Below are 20,823 nucleotides of genomic sequence, written 5' to 3'. Positions count from 1 at the left end.
AGGTGTATATGAGCTTCATTCTTTAAACTGTGCAATATCCCTTTAAACTGCTCTTCTTTGTGCTAGTCTTAAGAAATAAAATAAAGGAGTCACAGCCTCCGTGAATGGCTGTTAAAGAGATTAGTATTCCTGCAGCCGATCAACAGATTTGGAATTAGTCACATAAATCTAGCATCTAAGGAGGCTCAGCCACAATCCCTGCATCCCTAGCAAGATAAATCTCTGTACTTTGGCAACAGTTCCAATTGTTAACAATCACACCTGGACAACAGCTCGGATCCTATTACCCCCACCTCCTGTCATTCACACCACTCACCTTGTCATCTAGCAGCATACAAGGAACTTGGTTCAGTGTAGTGAATAAAGTCAGTACATTCTGTAGTTTCAAAGATACATAACACTGTAAAAGGTAAGTTCTTTACGTGTTTCAAGCTAATGTGCAGCATATGACTAATGGCTGTAAGCTGGCTTGAAATGTGTTAAGCACATATCTTACACTGTTTTGTATGTTAGGCTTTTTACTTGGAACTGTAATTATGGCTGATTTTATTCACTAAATGCACTGAATCCATGCACAGCCTTTCCGGCACGCTGCTAAGGCCGCAGGTTCTGCTATAAACTCATCTGGCAGACTCCTTATGGCACCAATGGTTCCCTTACTAAGGGCACTTAGAATGGGAATCCTGCCCACTCCCAGCCTTTCACCTTGCAGTCACTGAGCAAACACTACGGAACTCATGTACCAAAATTTCTGAAAGCGCATGACATATGCTTGCTAGAGAAAAGATGCTTTGATACAAGAGTCCCTTTATGTATGACAAAAGGTACAGCATTTTTAATAGTTGAACAGTAATAACATAGGGGTCGTTTTTAAGCCTATTTTTTGTCTTTGGTGGTTAATTAAGAAAAAAAAAAAAGTTCCCTTCTGTTACTTTGATCTGAGGGTTATTCCAGTGCCGTTTAGCATTCACCAGTCAATGTCATACAATGTACATGGCCTATACACAATATCGGCAGCCATTTTGTGACTTCACTCGCCCACCTCATAGCAAGTGGGGCCTGAATAATATTTGTAATTATATAAATATAATTTTTGCTCCTATGAGATTATCCTGAAAAACCCTAGTGAACAGTTTAGGCCACAAAATGGCTGCGTCCCCTGAGTGTAGGCTATAGGTGCCACGTCTCTATTCAGTAGCATCTACCAGCTAACGTCAGCTACGAACTCTTCTCATATGCTACAACAGCACTTAAAGGGTGAACAGTATCATACTGAACCAAGTCATTTCGCTTTCACCTCAGACTGAATATTTGTGCCATGTTCCCACCTCTTTATTAACTTCTGCACTGCCAGGGGAGGCACAGCACACTTCTTTTCCTGGAGGTGTAACAGTCTCCATGTTGTGTCATCTCTTTAGACAACACATTGTACCTTCCCCTTGATGAATTGTTACTCTCACATGCAAATAGTACCTTAAGTAAACGGACCCTGTGCTGAAAACAGGGATGTAAGACCAGCAGATTGGGTGGGATTCGAGGTCTACAAAGACCGTCAGACCTGTTACAGATGCTGCATATTTGGAAATGCAGAAATATTTTTTTAGTTTTTTTTTCTTTTTTAATACAAAGCAAAGAAGATACGTGACAGAAAATGAATCGTCCATTATGAAAGTACAACCCATCTACGGAAAGTTTCTGCAGCGGATCAACGTGCGGACGTGCAGCACCATTTTTTGTAACGTGCCATATAGAGTTTTAAGTCCCGTTCCTACTTACAATTTAAAAAAAAAAATAACGTTTGAGGAATCCAAAAGGGCAGGTAAAAGAAGACACGAGTAGGTGCATCATGGTGGGTTATGTTTCCCCAGGACAGTAGCTGGTTAGCCGGTTAATCCTGCTTTGTGAGGGGATGAGGTTTTCAGATTCTGCTGAGTTCTGTGTTGTTATGTTGAGGCTACAGCTCGAGTCCAGTGTGGCTAGCGGCTGCTATTCTTAATGGCTTCCTTTGCTGCTATAATCAATGGAGTCAGACTAGAAAGAGGCTTGGCTAGTTTTAAAAATGGATGCTGCAAGACAAACAGAAAAAAATCCTAATGCAACAGAATACAGGTTACGCACATAAGTAATATAATACACCAATTCACCTCACTGATCCCTCACTGCTGCCATTCTACTGATCACGACTTTATTTTTAAACAAGGAAATGCCTGCCCAGCCAATCACCGGCAGAGGAGAGTCCCTGCTGTGGCCAGTAACTGGTTGGGTAGACATTTCCTACTACATAGGGACAAGGAAGTAGAGATGAGAGAATATTGTGAGCCTCAGGACAGCAGAAGCAGGAGATCTGTAAGTAACTTTTTTTTTTGCTAGCAGGTGTATCACCAGACAATTCCTTTAAATATTACAAGGCAGACAGTGTAGATCTGGTAGGCCAGAGTTTTGCTAGCCACAAATATAAAATAATTGCTGGCTAAGGCCCTATTCCACAGGCCGACAGTGAGGAGCTATCAGCGTTTGTTTGCTCCTTGTTCCCCACTCGCTGCCGCCGCGCGGAATAGCAGGTGAGGGGTCGATGATCTCAACCTTGTGGGAGGTATTGATTATAGTCTTAATTAATGCCATAGGCTAAATACTATTCTTGCCCCAAGGTTAAAACGTAACTTTTATTAAGGCATTAAGAAAAATAAGGAAAAACCACTCAACCACTCCTTTTTCCTTATTTTTATTAATGCCTTAATAAAAGTTAAGTTTTAACCTTGGGGCAAGAATGGTATTTAGCCTATGGCATTAATTAAGACGGAATAGCAGGTGAGGCGGGCGAGGGCTGCCCGGGTGAGGCTAGATCGTCCGGGCAGCCCATAGAGGATAGTGGCGGTCTGCTGCCGCCGCTCCTATTCCGCGGAGCGACGGCAGCAGATCGCTGCTATCACAGTGGTTTGTTTTTCAACATGTTTGAAAGACAACGCAATGATTAGCCAACATGAACTATGTAAGCGGATCGTTGCCTTCTATTCCACGAGACAATTATCGGCCAAATACGGACGATAATCATTCTGTTGAATAGGGCCTTAAGTTCCTTCATAAGTCAGCCAACATTCTAACGCTGCTGGACAGCTCTAGATAGAGATAAAGGAGTCTGCATATAAAACAACATGATTTGTGGATAAACATAGGATTACATGCTAACACATGTCATTACTGTATCACCCCCGTCTGGAACCCCACCAATCATCATAAGCATGCAGGAAACATGCTGCTGTGATAAATCAGGACTGTGTTGAACCACCACCTATTATAAAAAGTCATGGAATATGCCATCACTATGAGATGGAAAAACCTTTTAAGACCTACTGGTTATCCTGATACTCTATGGCGATCTCATAAGTGCTAATGATGGGGTTACCCTAAAGTGTTCCTGCAGTGATTCTCTCCTGCCCATGGGTGGTCAGGTTTGTAAGGCTACCATATGACGCCTGGTGGGTTTTGCACAAGAACTCTAATAATTAGAAACAGCTGCCTTGGCTAGTGTACTATTATATACTTGTTTCTCTCCCCACCCTATTTAAAGAAGAATCATGAGTCTTTTGTCTTTACATGTAAAATAAGGGAGCTACACGCAGTAAAGATTGTTGGACTCCCTACAGAGGTACGTCAATTTGTTCCAGAGATATTCCTAGAATGGCTTCTATATACAGTTATAGAAACTATCCTAAGGCTATGTTCACACGGCGTATGAGACCAGCCGTTCCGTGACCCGGCCGGGTCACGGAACTGGCGGTCTCTGCAAAGATTATCTTGTCCGGAGCCGCTCGCTTCATTGTGTGAACTGACAGGTCTTTGCGGCTGCAGAAAACTGACATGTCAGTTCTTTGCGGCGCCGCGTGGGATCCCGGCCGGAGCGTATACAAAGTGTATACGCTCCGGCCAGGATCCCATAGAAGAATAGGCAGTGCTCCACTCCGTACAAAGTACAGCCGTTGTTGCCGATGGCAAACATAGCCTAATAAAACATAGCCTAATACTGCACGGAACAAACAAAACACTTTTTTACATGTGGTTTGTCAGAGCTATAACACAATAGAGTATAAAAGCTATTAACCAAAATGGATGGCTTTACTAGACATTGAACTAGGACTGCAAGCAAAGATGCTGACTATGCAAACAGAGGAGACACATTGCCTCATTATTTGGCTTTTACGATTCCCATTGTACTTTTAAAACATCCTTTATATTTTATAACATAAGAGCTGCTCTATTCAATCCCACAGACCTAAGAGAACAACTGCGGCTGTGACTTCATAACTGTCTGCTCTCTTCTTTATTACACACTAACAATATACTGTATGCCGTTATACAATTTAGATTAAATGTAGTAAATTCACTAGGTTTCTCACTCGCATGTGTTCAGCCCAGGAAGTAAACTCTTAAAGGGTCTACCAGGTCTATAACACAGCTTGCAGCAGATAACTGCAGTGGTTACAGGACATCATTATTTTTTTTTAAATTAAACCAGGGTGACTATAAACCCATATGAGAGGACCTAGACTGAATTCATGATGCGAGTACATTTTCAGATGGTCGGTAACATCTTGGGGGTTTTGAAGACCCTTTAGTTACTTGTTTTTATTTTATAATCGTACCTGTTACTACAAATAACTTTTGAAATGTGAGACATGTCAAAAATTGTTAATCACAGCAGGTCTCCACAAAAGATATAGTCATAGAGAGATTGCAGCAGCGCGGCCCTGCTTTGGATCAATATGCCATCAAGTGTATGAGAAAATAATGACAGAATGAATGGCTGGCTGAGGAGTGGATGGCACTGCCAGGTCTTTTCAAGGCTATATCTCCTGATCACAGCGAGTCTCAGCAGTGGCTACAATCTGTTACCAGTCATGTGTGTTCAGCTTACAAGTTTATAAAGAAGAACAATAGAATGGACATATCATATGTAAGGTCTGCACAATGAATGGTGTTTTCATTAGCATGACTGATAATTGAAATTACTAATTCCTGTGTTCATCCCATTTAACTATACAGCCCTTATAGAATATTAATATATTACCTGTAGAAGCTCCTTGGCAGAACCTCTCCTGTCCACATCCATCTCTAGGCATCGGTTGAGGAAATCTCGGAAAACAGCTGACAGTCTCTCTGGGTTTTGCAGTTCTGGAGTTCCATTGGTAGCTATCAGGTACAACGCCTGTATGAAGAAGAAACAGATGGTTTCATTACAGAAGAGACAAGAACACATCGCTCTTGAGCGCTCCATCAGGGGTATACATAAACCTCTGTATAGACCTACCTAGTAGAGAAACTAGTGCCCACCAAACAGAAAATATATGTCTATTAATCATATGTATTGTAAGAGGAAAAAAAAAGTATCAATCACTTACTCTGAGAGGGTTCTCATTAAGGTAAGGCGGTTCTCCTTCAACCATTTCTATGGCCATAATTCCTAAAGACCAAATGTCCACTTTAGGTCCATAGGCTTTTCTCGTAACCACTTCAGGTGCCATCCAGTAAGGTGTCCCCACCATTGTGCTACGTTTACTTTGCTCAGGTGTAATCTGAGCACAGAAACCAAAGTCAGCTGAAAAGGAGAGATAAAAAAAAGCATAAATATAAGCGTATATGTGTGCGCAATTTACAAATGTTGTTCTTAGGCCTGTTCATGGAGTATCTTACGGATGTGTGAATGACTCCCTAACTTACACGTACAGAGTATCAATATGTAGCCAGCTCTACAATTCTGTAAAACCTCTTGACCTCTACATTTAAAAAAAAAAATATATATATTATATATATATGGAAATAAATAAATAATAATAATAATAATAATAATAATAATAATAAATTGTATGATCTTTTTTTTCCAAACTGACATTTAGGACAATTCTTATATTACAACATGTGGCACACATAACATGCATTTTTACAGGACGCTTGTCAGCTGATACTCACTAAGTTTAACTGATCCATCCATCCCAAGCAATATGTTGTCACTCTTAATATCTCTATGTATCACTTGATTTGAATGTAAGAAATCCAAAGCTTGTAGGCACTAAGAGAAGAAACAGACATCAAAACCACGGCATGCTACAATCCCTAACAGCACAGGTAACCATAATGACTGCAATCCCAACCCTTGCCATACTACACATGCTCATTTTCAGTAAATTTGCCCTAAATTGAAGTACCTGCTACAACTTCCAGAACTGGCACCACAACCTGCCTGGAGGGGGCCCCAGGGGCCCCAGATGAGAGCCTAGCATCTATTGGACAAATCCTGTGCATATGCCATAAAGGTTCATATAGAAAGAACCCTTTAAGGCTCTGTTCACATTGTGAATGAGTAATTACTATATATAGGTCCACAGTTAAGTATTTGTGGTCAGTGACAAATAGTACTGGAAAACACAACAGACCCTGCTTTCCTATACTTGCTCTGGACAATCTTTTAAAGCATACACCAGTTGTGAGGGAAATATGCTACTGCATGTGAACACAGGCTAAAGATGATTACGCTGACACTCCTTTCTCCTGACTTCCCCTACCATACACCTGTATGCTAGGTTCAGCCATCTGTTGTCAATGAGAGTCTGGCAGTGGGCAGGTTACTGTATCTCCCATGAGATTCACCATGGGCAATCTGTCTTTCCCACAGCATCAACTACTAGGGGAGGGTTTGGTCCCCCAAATACACATAGGTAGCAGGCTAGTCCCACCAAAATATGCAGATTCATCTATCTTTACCCCTATGTGTATGGACACCTAAACTTCGGATTTCCTAATACATAGTATTTTTTAAATTTAAAGTGACACTGTCACCTCCTTTGTGAATTTTGCCATTTTTACACAGGTGTAAAGGGTAAATTTAGCGGTTTTCATACCTTATTTTATATCATACGTCATGGTGCTTGTTCAAGTAAAAAGTCATCTTTTATCAACTGCAGATTGAGTTAAGTGGGCGGGCCCTCGCGGCATTAGTGCCACTTAGCCCCGCCCCCAATGCCACTGTTGGCCCCGCCCCCTTTCCGGCCATTGGAACAGGCTGGCCGAAAGGTCTAGACCCCACCCCCTTTACATTGGCCATCCAATGGGCGTCAAGGGGGCAGGGCCAACGGAGCAATTGTGGGTGGGGTTAAGTGGCGCTAATGCCGCGAGGCCATGCCCACTTAATACAATCTGCAGTTGATAAAAGGTCACTTTTTACTTGAACAAGCACCATGACGTATGATATGAAATAAGGTATAAAAAAAAGCGCTAAATTTACCCTTTACACCTGTGTAGAGATGTCAGAATGCACAAAGGGGGTGACTGTGTCACTTTAAGGGTATGTGCACACTTCATCATTATTGTGAAGAAGACTTTTTCCCTCAGCGATAATATTATCAGACTCAGGTAATGATACCATACACAAAACAAGTAAGGGTCCTATTCCACGGGCCGATGGGGGCCTGATCAACAATGTAAACGAGCGCCGATCTGCTAGATCACCGCTCGTTTACTGGGCCTATTCCACGGCCCCGATTATCGTTAAGCGAGGGCTGCCGTTACCGATGTCCTTGCAGCCCTTGCACCATACATTACCTGTCAGAGCTGCAGGTCTTCTTCTTCTCCCGTGGTCAGAACTGACCAATCACTGGCCGCGGCGGTTCCGGACAGTGATTGGCTGAGCGGTCTGTCAGTTCAGACAGCCCTGCTCGGAAGCTGCTGCTGCGCGCGTGACCGGGAGGAAGAAGGAGGAGACCTGCAGCTCGGACAGATAATGTATGGTGCTGCTAAAATCGTTGGTCGCCGCCGCGCACCGCTATTCCACCGTAGCAATGTGCTGGTGGCGAACAATGATTTTAGGTCTGAACCTAAATGAACGATCAGCTGATGACACCGTCATCGGCTGATCGTTCTCGCTATTCCACTGAGCGATAATCGGCCAAATCGGGTCGATTATCGCTCCGATTCGGCCGATTATCGCTCCGTGGAATAGGCCCCTAACAATGGTTGATTCTGCATATAAAGCCTTTTCAGCTTACCTCTCGACAAACAGCTGCAATTTGTCCTTCATCCATACAGGTTTCTGTTACAACATCAGTCAAAGAACCCCCGGCGAGGTACTCCATCACTACCCAGAGCTCATCCCCAACCAGATAACTGCAATGCAAGAACAAACACCACTAGTAGTGCAAGGGGTAACAATGCAGCATGTATAATACTATAGATGAAGGGTAGTTATACTAAGGCCCCATCATTTAACTCATTCAGCATTCACTAGGCCTACTATATGCTTATGCAAAGAAAGGCTGGGAGCATAGTGGCCATGCAAATTAGTCATTCACATCAATCTGGTGTCTATATAGGTTAAGGTTCAGAGACATTCTCTATTGCTACAAATGGATACATAGTAACAAACCTTTAGAGGAGAGCAAGACTCGTACTAGCTTAATACCTTAAATAGCTGTCATCTATTGACCGACATCTATTGTTCCTGACTAGGTATGAGCTAACATTCCGATGTTTGGTTCAGATTCTGAACATGAACATAAAAAAGAAATGATTGATCGGTTCGTGTTCGCTGAACATTCATGAACAAATAACGAACATACAGCAGAAGCATACGTTTCGGTCAACGCACATGCGTTGACAGGTGCAAGCATTTGCGTATGTTTCGGTCTCGAGTTATGCACATGCGTCCAGATTATCAGGTGCAAAACGTAAATTACGCAGTTGCGTACGTTCGCAAGTTTGAATATGTTCAAAAATGATTGTTATAACCACTCCAATCATCCAACAAACACGAACTTTTAGCATCATGTTCGCACGAACATGTTTGCTCATCACTATTCCTGACCACTCCATCCAAGATTAGATGATGTTTGACCAATGTATAAGGAAGTGTTCAATTCACTGAAAGCAAGCAGAATGCTAGAAGGATTATAATATAAAAATATACCTTACAGTGTTTAGGAACTAATTATAAGACTGGACAACTACTTTATAGTTACGTTGTAGTCCGTGCATGGTCTTACAGGCCATCTGTAGCTGTAGTGAAGTAAAGTGGTCTCCATGCCTACAGCCATCCTCCGCTCACTGACACATCACTAACGGATATGCCTGCCAGCCCAGCAGATCCCCCCCCCACAATAGATATGTAAATGATCTCACAGAGACGTGCTGCTCACCTGTCTAAATAATTCACAATGTTCGGATTTTTATTTTCCCTCATGACCAAGATCTCATTAATAATTAACTCTTTCTTGGGCTGCTGCTGAAGGTTCATTTGCTTTATTGCTACCTGAGGAAGACAAAAAGGATAAACCATTATTTGGTAAATATATAAATAGATGAAGAAGAAGATAGCAAATACATTTATCATTGTGTAACCATCCGCCTTACCTCTTGTCCTGTAGCAATGTCTATAGCTGTGTACACTGTCCCAGATGCCCTGTGCACAGACAAAGTCAGATGATGAGTTATGGGTAAGAGGAATCCCTAGAAGGCATATACATGTACAACTGAGGCTGCTAAAACGTTGGAGAGACTGGCACTGAGCTCACTGATGTACATTACAGGTAACCAGGGCACTGTTAGCATCTCCTATATTAACTACTGACTCCTGCTATTAGCCACAGTAACATTCTGATCTACAGGTATAGGCATTTATCTCCTTAGCTAATGAGCTCAATAGTGAATATTGCACAAAATGGTTCATTTTTTATCCATTTATTAGTGAATGGTCCACATCTTCTGTTCTATTATAATACACACAGCCTGTATACAATATTATTATAATTCTCAAGTTCAAGTCATGCTATTTTTATCAGCTGCAACCTCCTTTTCGCCACTGGGGGGCATTAAAATTCCATTTACTATGCAATATATTAAGAATTAAGATCATATTCCATTCCACTAGTGTTATGTGGTCTGTCATTCTGAGGACCAAAAGGGAATCCAGACACTAGCCAATCAGAAAGTGATATCAAGCCCAAGTTATATGTTATGACTTTGTTTTAAATTAACATTTGATGTTTTATTAAAGTTGGTACAAAGGGCAATAATATCTTTTCTGTGCAGTGTGTAAAAGTTACAAAGTAAGTTATAAGGACAGAACGATGTGTGAGATTTGGGATATAGGGATTCTATTACTGTGCTATCTAGTAGCAGTATAGTGAATTTTGCAGAAGCAGGACATGGAATTTCTGCTACTCTTTTATTAATGCGAGTATGTTGGTTTAATATTGGATTCATATTTACAGGACCAAAAGAGAAGATGAATAGTACCTACTGCGCCATAAAGTCTCCAACAATGTGGTTGGGAGTTGGATTGGGGTGTAGTACCACCATGTAAAACTTTTTTAAAGTAAAATAATTTAAGGAGGTCCCTAGTATGGTTCTTAAGTCAGGAATCCGAATTGAGTTGCAGAATGTGTTCATATCCATACATTTCTGTTACTGATAGGCTACACTCACCATGTAGATCAGAGATCAAAGATCAGACCACTTTTAATTATAATAAAATCCAATAAGGTCACAAAGGGGTCTGGCAGATGACAACCCCAGCTAGGGCCGGATCGGTGCACTGGGGGCAGTAGTCCAGTTTCTAGTGCTCCAAACCGCTGTACTAGTCTAGAGATTACAAACTGTACGGAAAGAGAGCCGAGGATGAAGGTAAGAATGCTCAATAGGGACATATAAGAAGGTTAGATTTGTTAAACCTGCTGATTGTTTCCCTTTAAACCACAGTAGTCACAGGTGCTCTGATTTCAATGTTGTTTTTATTTTGTTGCTGAGCCCCTACATTCCTGACATATCAGGGTTTTACTATTTTAGTGACTACTAGAGTAAAGTGAGGCTCAGGCTCGCTTGGGTTTGTCTGAGCTTGAACGCCTTGCTTTTGAGTATCAGTGGCTGAAGAAGTTGGATGCAGCCCTAGGGAGCCTATGTCTGTATCCATGTTTTCCAGGCAGCCCTGGGGCTGCATCCAACTTCAGCAGACACTGTTCAGGATTGGACAAACCTGAGTGTGCTTGAAATTCACTCGACTACCTGTAGGTTTCCCTGAATAGTCAGGTGGGCAGAAAGTTTATTGTTAAATGGGGTAAGACTAGGCTAAGCAGGTGTGAATGGAGGCTAAGGGGGTAAGAATCAGTGGAGTCTAGCCTCTAAAATATCTCCCATAAACTGTACACACATATAGTGCAGCAAGACATCTCTTCCATCTATATCACACCTTTACAATAATAGCAATATAGTGGACATTATAGGACAGTACTGAGCAACCTAAGCTGTGACTGAAGCTACCCTGCTTCTCCAAAAGGAAGCCCTACCCTGAATATAAGCCTAAACCTTGCATTGAGCTCATGGAGAGTCACTTTGCAATGTCGACAGCTTGCAGCTCTTCAGTGACCCTCCCATCTCCATCCTCACCCCTCCCCTCACCATAGACCTGCCTAGGCAGAATGTAACTTGATCCCTCACTGAACTACTAACCTATTTTATAAACACAACATAAATAATATAAGGGCAGAGTAGAGACCATATGGTCTCTTCTGCAACCAGTCTTTTTATGAAATGTTGTAGTAGGTGCAAGCAGTCCAAATCCTTGATCCGGATAAATATATAAAAGATTAAAAACAAAAACAAACAAAAAAAAAACACAGCAGCACTTCAAAAGTATTGTGGGAAAAATAAAAATAGTGACGTTTATTGCATCATTGCATAAGGTGCAAAATGCTTCCCCCGCCTCTTGCTTCATAAAGGCTGTGAGAGGCAACAGAAATGTTGTGTACCTTATGCCAGTAGCGAAATTTGATGGGGGGCAGAGGGGGCGGCCGCCCCCGGGCCCACTCTGGCAGGGGCCCACTGTGATCTCCAGAGATTATAATTTGACGCCGCTGCCCGCCGCTGTCCGCCGCTGTCCGCCGCTTCCCGCCGCTGTCCGCCGCTGCCCGCCATTGGATGGGTGAGTGCAGCCCCCCCCCCCTCTGTTACCGGCAGCCCGATGCAGCCCGGCCCCGGAGGCTCACAGCTCCAGCCCCGCCTCCTGCATCCCTCTCCTCTCCTGCTCGTCGGCAGACGTGTGACGTCATCCGTTGCTGCCCGCCCGAGCAGGAGGGGAGAGAGATGCAGGCGCCGCGGGTCTGGAGCTGTGAGCCTCCGGGGCCGGGCTGCATCGGGCTGCCGGTAACAGAATATGTAAGCAGCTAACGGCACCGGACCAGAGAGGACCTGCTGGATCCACCAGAGGTGAGTATACTTTTGTTTTTTTGTTTTTTACATGAATGCTCATGTGGGAGCTTCACTTGGGGCCTATAACATGTGGTTACAGAGGGGGTCCTATACTATGTGGGGGCTGTACAGGGGGAAATGCCATGTGGGGGGCTACAGAGGGATGCTTTTACTGTGTGGGGGGCTTCAGGGGGGGGGATAATATGTTGTGATTATTCTATGTGGGGGCTGGCTGCACAGGGACCTATACTATGTGGGGGGGGGGGGATAATATGTTATGGCTATACTATCGGGGGAGGGAAATATGTGGGGGCTGGCTACACAGTGAGTGACATCCCTGTATACTGTGCATATAGTGAGTGACCTCCCTGTATACTGTGTATATAGTGAGTGACATCCCTGTATACTGTGCATATAGTGAGTGACATCCCTGTATACTGTGCATATACTGAGTGACATCCCCGTATACTGTGCATATACTGAGTGACATCCCCGTATACTGTGCATATAGTGAGTGACATCCCTGTATACTGTGCATATACTGAGTGACATCCCCCTATACTGTGCATATAGTGAGTGACATCCCTGTATACTGTGCATATACTGAGTGACATCCCTGTATACTGTGCATATACTGAGTGACATCCCTGTATACTGTGCATATACTGAGTGACATCCCCGTATACTGTGCATATAGTGAGTGACATCCCTGTATACTGTGCATATAGTGACATCCCTGTATACTGTGCATATAGTGAGTGACATCCCTGTATACTGTGCATATAGTGAGTGACATCCCTGTATACTGTGCATATAGTGAGTGACATCCCTGTATACTGTGCATATACTGAGTGACATCCCTGTATACTGTGCATATAGTGAGTGACATCCCTGTATACTGTGCATATAGTGACATCCCCGTATACTGTGCATATAGTGAGTGACATCCCCGTATACTGTGCATATAGTGAGTGACATCCCTGTATACTGTGCATATACTGAGTGACATCCCTGTATGTTGTGACTTTACTATGTGGGGGCTGGCTACACAGGGACCTATACTATTTGGGGGATACAAGAAGGGGGGAATAATATGTTGTGGCTATACTATGCGGGGGCTACAAAGGGGGATATACTATGGGCGCTACACAGGGGGAAGGGCTATACTATGTGGGGGGCCTATATTATGTGGGACTGCACAGGGCATCTATATTATGTGTGGGGGGCTATATGCCTGACTACTATTTGGAGGCACATATTGGGCCTGACTGCTTATGTGGAAGCACAGAGGGGGCACTGTTACTGTGTAAAGCAATGGGGAATATAAGGTTATGATGAGGTATAAGGTTAGGATGATGCTAGAACGTGGAGCCTAAAGTGTTTGTCTCGCAGATTCTGGGGAGACGAGTCATGGCTGGAGAAATCTTCATGATGGGATGAGCCAGATGAAAAGAAAAGGAAAAAACAGACAGCTTTCACTACCAAGAACGTCACTTATGATTCATGTAGGAAGACGCCTCCTGTAAGTCACTGGAAGTAACTGCACAATCATGCATAATCACTTTTTTGGTGCATTCACACGTACAGGATCTGCAGCAGATTTGATGTCGGGTTCCGTCATTGAGTAATAGAACAGGAAAAGAGTTGTCAGCTCACCCACTCAGTCTTGCTTCACCTGATGTGTGGATCTCCGTGATGTGGAAGCTCGCGGGTACTAATATTGGAGACCGCAGCCCGAATCATCCATGATAAGAAAAAATGTGTTCATCCGCAGCTTCATAAAATTCAATGGCTTTATTCAACGTCACAAAACATAAAATAACAGGTGATTTAAAAGACACGCCGACGCGTTGCAGGGTGAGAACCCCTTAATCATGGGGATGATTAAGGGGTTCTCACCCTGCAACGCGTCGGCGTGTCTTTTAAATCACCTGTTATTTTATGTTTTGTGACGTTGAATAAAGCCATTGAATTTTATGAAGCTGCGGATGAACACATTTTTTCCGTCATTGAGTAACAAAGCTATCTGCAGCATCAAATCTGGTGCATATCCTTTATGTGTGAACACACTCTTAAAGGGGTAGTTCACCCAAAAAATTTTTCTTTCAAATCAACTGCTGCCATGAAGTGCCAGAGATTTGTTAGTTACTTCTATTAAAAAATCTCAAGCCTTCCAGTACTTATCAGCTGCTGTATGCCCAACAGGAAGTTGTATTATTTCCAGTCTGGAGAGCAGGAGATGTTTTCTATGGGGATTTGCTGCTGCTCTGGACATTTCCTGACATGGACAGAGGAGGCAACAGAGAGCACTTTGTCAGACAGGAAAGAAAACACCACTTCGTGCTGGACACACAGCAGCTGATAAGTACTGGAAGACTTAAGATTTTTTAATAGAAGTGAATTACAAATCTCTGGCACTTCATGGCACCAGTTGATTTGAAAGAAATTATTTTTTGGTGGACTGCCCCTTTAAGGTCTGTAGATCCTTTGTATAGCTGGATCTCTACCTCTATTTGGTCACTGCTAGAGATGAGTGACCTTACAGTAAGTTCAGGTTCACATGAACCCAAATTCTCTGAACTTCATCTCTAGTCAATGCTGAGGTAGAATATTGCATTTTATATACTGGTGCTATAAAGGGAATATTATTTATAGACAGTACAGCAGTATTATCCAGTCACTGTATGGTGATGACGGCAGTGGTCATGGTATTATTTGTCCTGTGTATACTCATTTTATTGGTATTACTTGTGTTCGTGTAGTGGATTTTATTCAGTGACAGTATAGTAATATTAGTCATGTTGTTGTAATGATGGTAGTGGCCATAGTGTTGAGGTATTATCTGTTACTTGTATACTGTAATAATGGTAGTATCAGTCTCTTTATAATAGATTGGCCAGTAACAGTAATGATGATATTCGCTTCCTGTATACTGGTGTTTTTTGGTAACTATAATAGCTATTTAGAGATATACAGTATTCTCATGCATAGAAAATTGTCTTACCAGTGCTAACATTATACAGGAAATGTGTAATATTATTTTACATATCCTACAAATTTCCCTAGGACCCTACTTATATATATTATCACTGCTGTAACCTGTTGTTGCATAATAGATAGATAGATAGATAGATAGATAGATACAGTAGATAGATAGATAGATAGATAGGAGATAGATAGATAGAAGATAGATAGATACAGTAGATAGATAGATAGATAATAGATAGATAGATAGATAGATAGGAGATAGATAGGAGATAGATGGATGGATAGATAGATAGATGATAGATAGATAGATAGATAGATAGATAGGAGATAGATAGATAGATAGATAGATAGATAGATAGATAGATAGATAGGAGATAGATAGATAGATAGATAGATAGGAGATAGATAGATAGATAGACAGATAGATAGATAGGAGATAGATAGATAGATAGGAGATAGATAGATAGATAGATAGATAGATAGGAGATAGATAGGAGATGGATAGACTTGGCACCATTTCTGTAAATAAAAATGAGTTGAAATACAACACAACACGACCTAAGTGTGTTATGGTATGTGGGCTGGAGGGGTGTGAGTGCCAGGGCTGATTTTCAGTCCCAGTCCGGCCCTGCCCCCCCATGTCACTCCGCCGCGGCCGCCGCCATCTTAAGCTGATCGGGTGCACTGAGGTTGAGTATGGCCTCAGTGCACCACTGCTGGTACGTGCGCCGCCCACCTGTCAATCACCTCCGGCGCGGCGCTGTCCCTCTGGGTTCCGTCTCCCGCGCTCGCACCAGGTCAGTCACTTGCTGAACAGCATAGGAGCCGGACGGCCGCCTATGACTGCTGCTGCTGCACACAGAACAGGGGAAGGCCGACCTGGACATGTGGAAAACGGGGTGAGGCTGGACATGTGGAAAACAGAGGTGTGCTGGACATGTGGAAAAGGGGGGGTGGTGCTGGACATGTGGAAAAGGGGGGTGGGGTGCTGGACATGTGGAAAAGGGGGGGTGCTGGACATGTGGAAAAGGGGGGGTGCTGAACATGTGGAAAAGGGGGGAGCTGAACATGTGGAAACAGGGGGAGCTGGACATGTGGAAACAGGGGGAGCTGGACATGTGGAAAACTGGGGGAGCTGGACATGTGGAAACAGGGGGAGCTGGACATGTGGAAAACTGGGGGAGCTGGACATGTGGAAAACTGGGGGAGCTGGACATGTGGAAAAGGGGGGAGCTGGACATGTGGATACTGGGGGGGCTGGACATGTGGAAACAGGGGGAGCTGGACATGTGGAAACTGAGGGAGCTGGACATGTGGAAACTGGGGGAGCTGAACATGTGTAAACTGGGGGAGCTGGACATGTGGAAACAGGGGGAGCTGGACATGTGGAAAACTGGGGGAGCTGGACATGTGGAAACATGTGGAAAGCAACCGAGCTTCAATACCACACACACACACACACACACAAGATAAAGACAGGGGTGGTGTTTTTTTTTTTCTAGAAGAGAGCAATCATGTTTTTCTTATCCTGAAGAACCTCTTTCATTTTATGTGTCTATATATGTAAATGTAGAAGCCTCTAACACTGCTCTTTATCTTAATTCACTATGAGTAATGGAGCAGAATATACCCTTTATTATTTAGAAAGCATTGTTGTTAAGTGAGGTTCCCTTTGGGTAACATAATCGGTTGGGGGCCCACTCAGACTTGCTCGCCCCCCCTAGGCTGAACCCCTAGCTACGCCCCTGCCTTATGCACATGATGCAATAAACCATGTACGATACTTTTCGAGCACTATGGTTTGTCTTATATTCTAGATGCATGGATGGAGAGAGGAGTGTACTAGACCACTGTAAATGTCTGATATACTTACTACTACATTGTAGTCTAATGCAGATTATTCCTTCACAAACACCTCTGAACAGATGTGAGTCTAGGGCTTTGTTAATGTACTCCAGAAAAACCCGAAAGGCATACTACTGCAAAGTTTTTTTTTCTTTCAAATCAACTGAATTTAGAAAAGTTATATAGATTTGTAATTTACTTCTATTTAAAATTTGTGTCTCCCAGTGCTTATCAGCTGCTGTATGCACTGCAGTAAGTGGCCTATTCTTTCCAGTCTGTGCTCCCTGCTGCCACCTCTGTCCGTGACCGGAACTGTCCAGAGCAGCAGCAAATCCCCATAGAAAACTACTCTCCTACTCTGGACAGTTGCAGACATGGACAGAAGTGACAGCAGAGACTACCTGTGGGGCAAATAACAGCTGATTATTACTGGAAAATGTGAGATTTTTTTTAACAGAAATAAATTACAAATTTCTATAATTTTTTTTGCCAGAGTAGCCCTTTAAGCTTCACTTCATCACTAACATGGATGGCAGGTGGCAATTGCACAGTTACATAAAATGTATAAATCTAGATAGTCATCTGTTCTGAGCAGACAGTATAAAACCAGGATCTTCCGCTTCTCTTTCTATGTCATATTGTTCATTCCGGTAACCTGTGTAGTGCAATTTCCTGTGCGGTGGCGCATAGATAAGGAGTCAACCGCCTATCAGTCTCCCATCCCAACCATTATATTGCCAACGCCTGAGGATTTCCTTCATCTGAATGACTGGACCAGTAATTAAACTAGAAGCTCTGGCCTGATGTCTGGGAGTTCCTGATGAAAGGCTTCATGTAACAGTCTCCATAATGATGGGATCATTCAATGCAAAACATGGCTTTCTCCGCAACCCCCTGAAGGCCGGCTCTGTGCTATGTTACACTGGATGAAAGTTCTGGACTTTCTGGAATATATGTTTTCTAAACACAAGTTTTTGTAACCTATTGTTTAAGGCCTGAGCTTGCGGCTTTGGTGCGGTGCGCTACATGTTTACATCTCTTGCCTGTATCTCTGCTGCTCATAGTCTTTTGGAACAGACTCCATAAAAATGTTTCTGGATCAACGCTAAATATACATCTTGGCTGTCTCACAAAACCTCATTACCTGCTTAACCCTGCCAAGAAACACTGCACGGAGAAAGATATAATAAAGAGCCTGTCTGCCTTCAGATGACTGCATACAAGGAGAGACACACACAGCGAGAAGGCTGCAAGATGGATGGTCATACTTGCAGATTAAGGATCATCAGACTGCAATTTTCTGAATTATAGCAGAATCACAAGGCGCAGGCAATCAACATTAATGTGTCCTTGTATAGACGGTGCCATGTCAGGTCAGATACAAAAACAAAAGACAAATAAGTATTTTCTTGTTGCGGCATAAGGACAGTGTTCTGCACCAACAGCAACAAATAATTCATGTACAGCAAATTTATGGCACACGGACGCATTGGTGGCTTATATTAAGATGGCTAGAATACTAATGCCCCCCTATCCCAAAGCAACATTGTTCATTTTGAAATGTGACCCCTTCTTTCCCTTTAGTGTAGTCAACTTTAAGTGTTGTCAGCTCATTGCATAGGTTTCCCAACCATCGGCTAGGCTGAAATGCCAGTCGGGACCTCGGGGAGACTCTTCACCATCTTCCTCTGAGGTTACATACATCTCCAAGTCAAACCTGAGGAACCGTCAATGAAAAAGGCAGCCAATTCGAGCCAAGCCGATTCAGCCAAAAACTGAATATTTGACAGGTGGGACATCCCCTTTAAAGTGATATTATTACCCCCCTTACCCTATGTGCAGTTCTTCTCACCATCCAGAAGCTTAGTTGCTGCACGTTCAATATATACTTCTATAAAACTATAAAAATATATACTATTAAACTTAATTTCATCGGTAAACAGTGTTGCCTAGGTGGGGCTTCATGGCAGTTGGGCACTCTCCCCAGCATGGGCCCCACTGCCATGAAGACCCACCAAGGTGACACTGTTCAACGCTGAAATAAAGCAAGTGTAAGGGGGTTATCACTTTCAGGGAGGACTGATCACACAGATTGTACTGTTTCAGAATGAATATAGGGAGGAGAGCACATACAAGGCACTCTGCAGGGAAGGAAGTCAATCCCACGAGAATAGTAAGAGATCAGATCACAAACTGATAACTCTATATAGGGGAATTAGGGGGAGATCCCTTCTTAAGCTCCTTTACGGTGTGAAGGGGGAAACTAGCTGTGGAGACAGTGCAGACAGCAAAATCCAAGACACAGAGACCTCACCCCCACTATGTCTTAGTAACTAGGGTTTAAAATAAGCTATTGTAAAATTCATGCAAACTTATTTAAAATTTGTATTCAAAATAATCCTTCCTATACTCACCCTTGGCCAATCTTTTCAAACCTTGTGTACTTCTTTTTAGGATCACCCACACTCACAATGCTTCCTGCGGGCACACAATAGAAAAGGAAAAGGAATGACTAAATGGAAATACAGAATCACAGATTCTATCACATATAGAATCAGAAAACCACACCAACATCTGTTTCTCCCACAATCTTCGGTCTATCACCTGAATGTCCAGCAGTAATATACAATTATCTCTCCCATGGGTGCAGTATATTCCATACTTTCTCCCACTGAACACATTGTACAAACAACAACTGGAAGAAAAACTATTGTCCTAAAAAGAGTCAGCGATACATAATTTGTACACATTGCCTTCAGTAGGACAACTGATGGGAAAGCCATCATACCTACGTAATCTATTGTCACCAGTTCATATAGGGTGGTACAGAAAAACAAAAATTAGGTTGCTTTCTTCTAAAAACAGTGACACACCTGTTAACCAGTTTTGTCTGGTATTACAACTTTACTCCAGTCATTTCAGGTAATTTGAACTACCAGACACAACCCACAGACAGGGGCGTCTGTTTTTCTAGAAGAAAGAAGGTGTGAAAACAGGCTTAAAAAATACAGTGTAAAAGCTAAACAATAGATTAGCATCTTGTCATACAGCAGACATTGTATTCATCAACTCTCCTACAGAATACAAATGCTGTCATTTCAAATAGGTGATTTGCAACAATGTCATCTTAAGTAACTTAATAAAAAATACCTACAAATGTACATATAAAAGCTGCTGCTTATTATTCTTTCAGGAGAATGTTTCTTTAAAAGGTTATTACAGTTTATAATGAGTCAGTCTCAGCTCATATGATGTGTATAATAACTATGTGCTGTGTGCTTATTCTAATGCACCACCTCCGGATGTTTACATTGGCGTTGTACATGGCTGCTTTGTTAGCCTGTGCTCATCACTGTAAAGCAGGGATGGGGAACCTTTGGCCCCGCAGCTGTTGTAAAACTACAATTCCCATCATGTCCGGAAAGCTAAAGCTAAAGATATGGCTGTCCAGGCATGATGGGAATCGTAGTTTTGCAACAGCTGGAGGGACAAAGGTTCCCCATCCCTTCTGTAAAGAATATAAACAAACCAGTGAATGTAATATCTTTAATCGTAAGGATGCACTACTGTCTCACAAGACTGCTGACTGACCACAAGGAACATATAATGCAAAGAATCTGGGAATACAGCTGTCACCAACAAGGATAAACCACCATAAAATAGCATAGTAAGAAGATTTCTGTAGTGCCTAGATATTCTACTGCACTTAACAAATAAAGACACACCAGTTATTCTTACAAGATGAAGAGCTTACAATCTATT

At 42.6% G+C, this 20,823-nt stretch overlaps 1 protein-coding gene across 3 annotated transcripts in view; it reads right to left on the bottom strand.

The window, feature by feature from the left end:
• Positions 1-608: 608 nt before the first annotated feature.
• PAK3 (p21 (RAC1) activated kinase 3) overlaps positions 609-20,823 on the bottom strand; it is a 142,822-nt gene continuing 122,607 nt past the window's right edge. For all 3 annotated transcript variants that reach the window (XM_069942708.1, XM_069942709.1, XM_069942707.1), the window contains exons 8-15: positions 19,476-19,539; positions 9,397-9,445; positions 9,183-9,295; positions 8,037-8,154; positions 5,965-6,064; positions 5,397-5,593; positions 5,066-5,203; positions 609-2,066 (exon numbers count right to left, since the gene is read on the bottom strand). In XM_069942708.1, coding sequence (XP_069798809.1) covers positions 1,977-2,066; positions 5,066-5,203; positions 5,397-5,593; positions 5,965-6,064; positions 8,037-8,154; positions 9,183-9,295; positions 9,397-9,445; positions 19,476-19,539 — 869 coding nt within the window. In that variant the 3' untranslated portion in view covers positions 609-1,976. The remainder of the gene's footprint in view (positions 2,067-5,065; positions 5,204-5,396; positions 5,594-5,964; positions 6,065-8,036; positions 8,155-9,182; positions 9,296-9,396; positions 9,446-19,475; positions 19,540-20,823) is intronic.

This window comes from Dendropsophus ebraccatus, chromosome 10 (assembly GCF_027789765.1).
Source record: "Dendropsophus ebraccatus isolate aDenEbr1 chromosome 10, aDenEbr1.pat, whole genome shotgun sequence".
Classification (NCBI taxonomy): Eukaryota; Metazoa; Chordata; class Amphibia; order Anura; family Hylidae; genus Dendropsophus; species Dendropsophus ebraccatus.
Note: the sequence above shows the minus strand (reverse complement) of the source record. Positions and strands in the feature narration are given on the sequence as shown.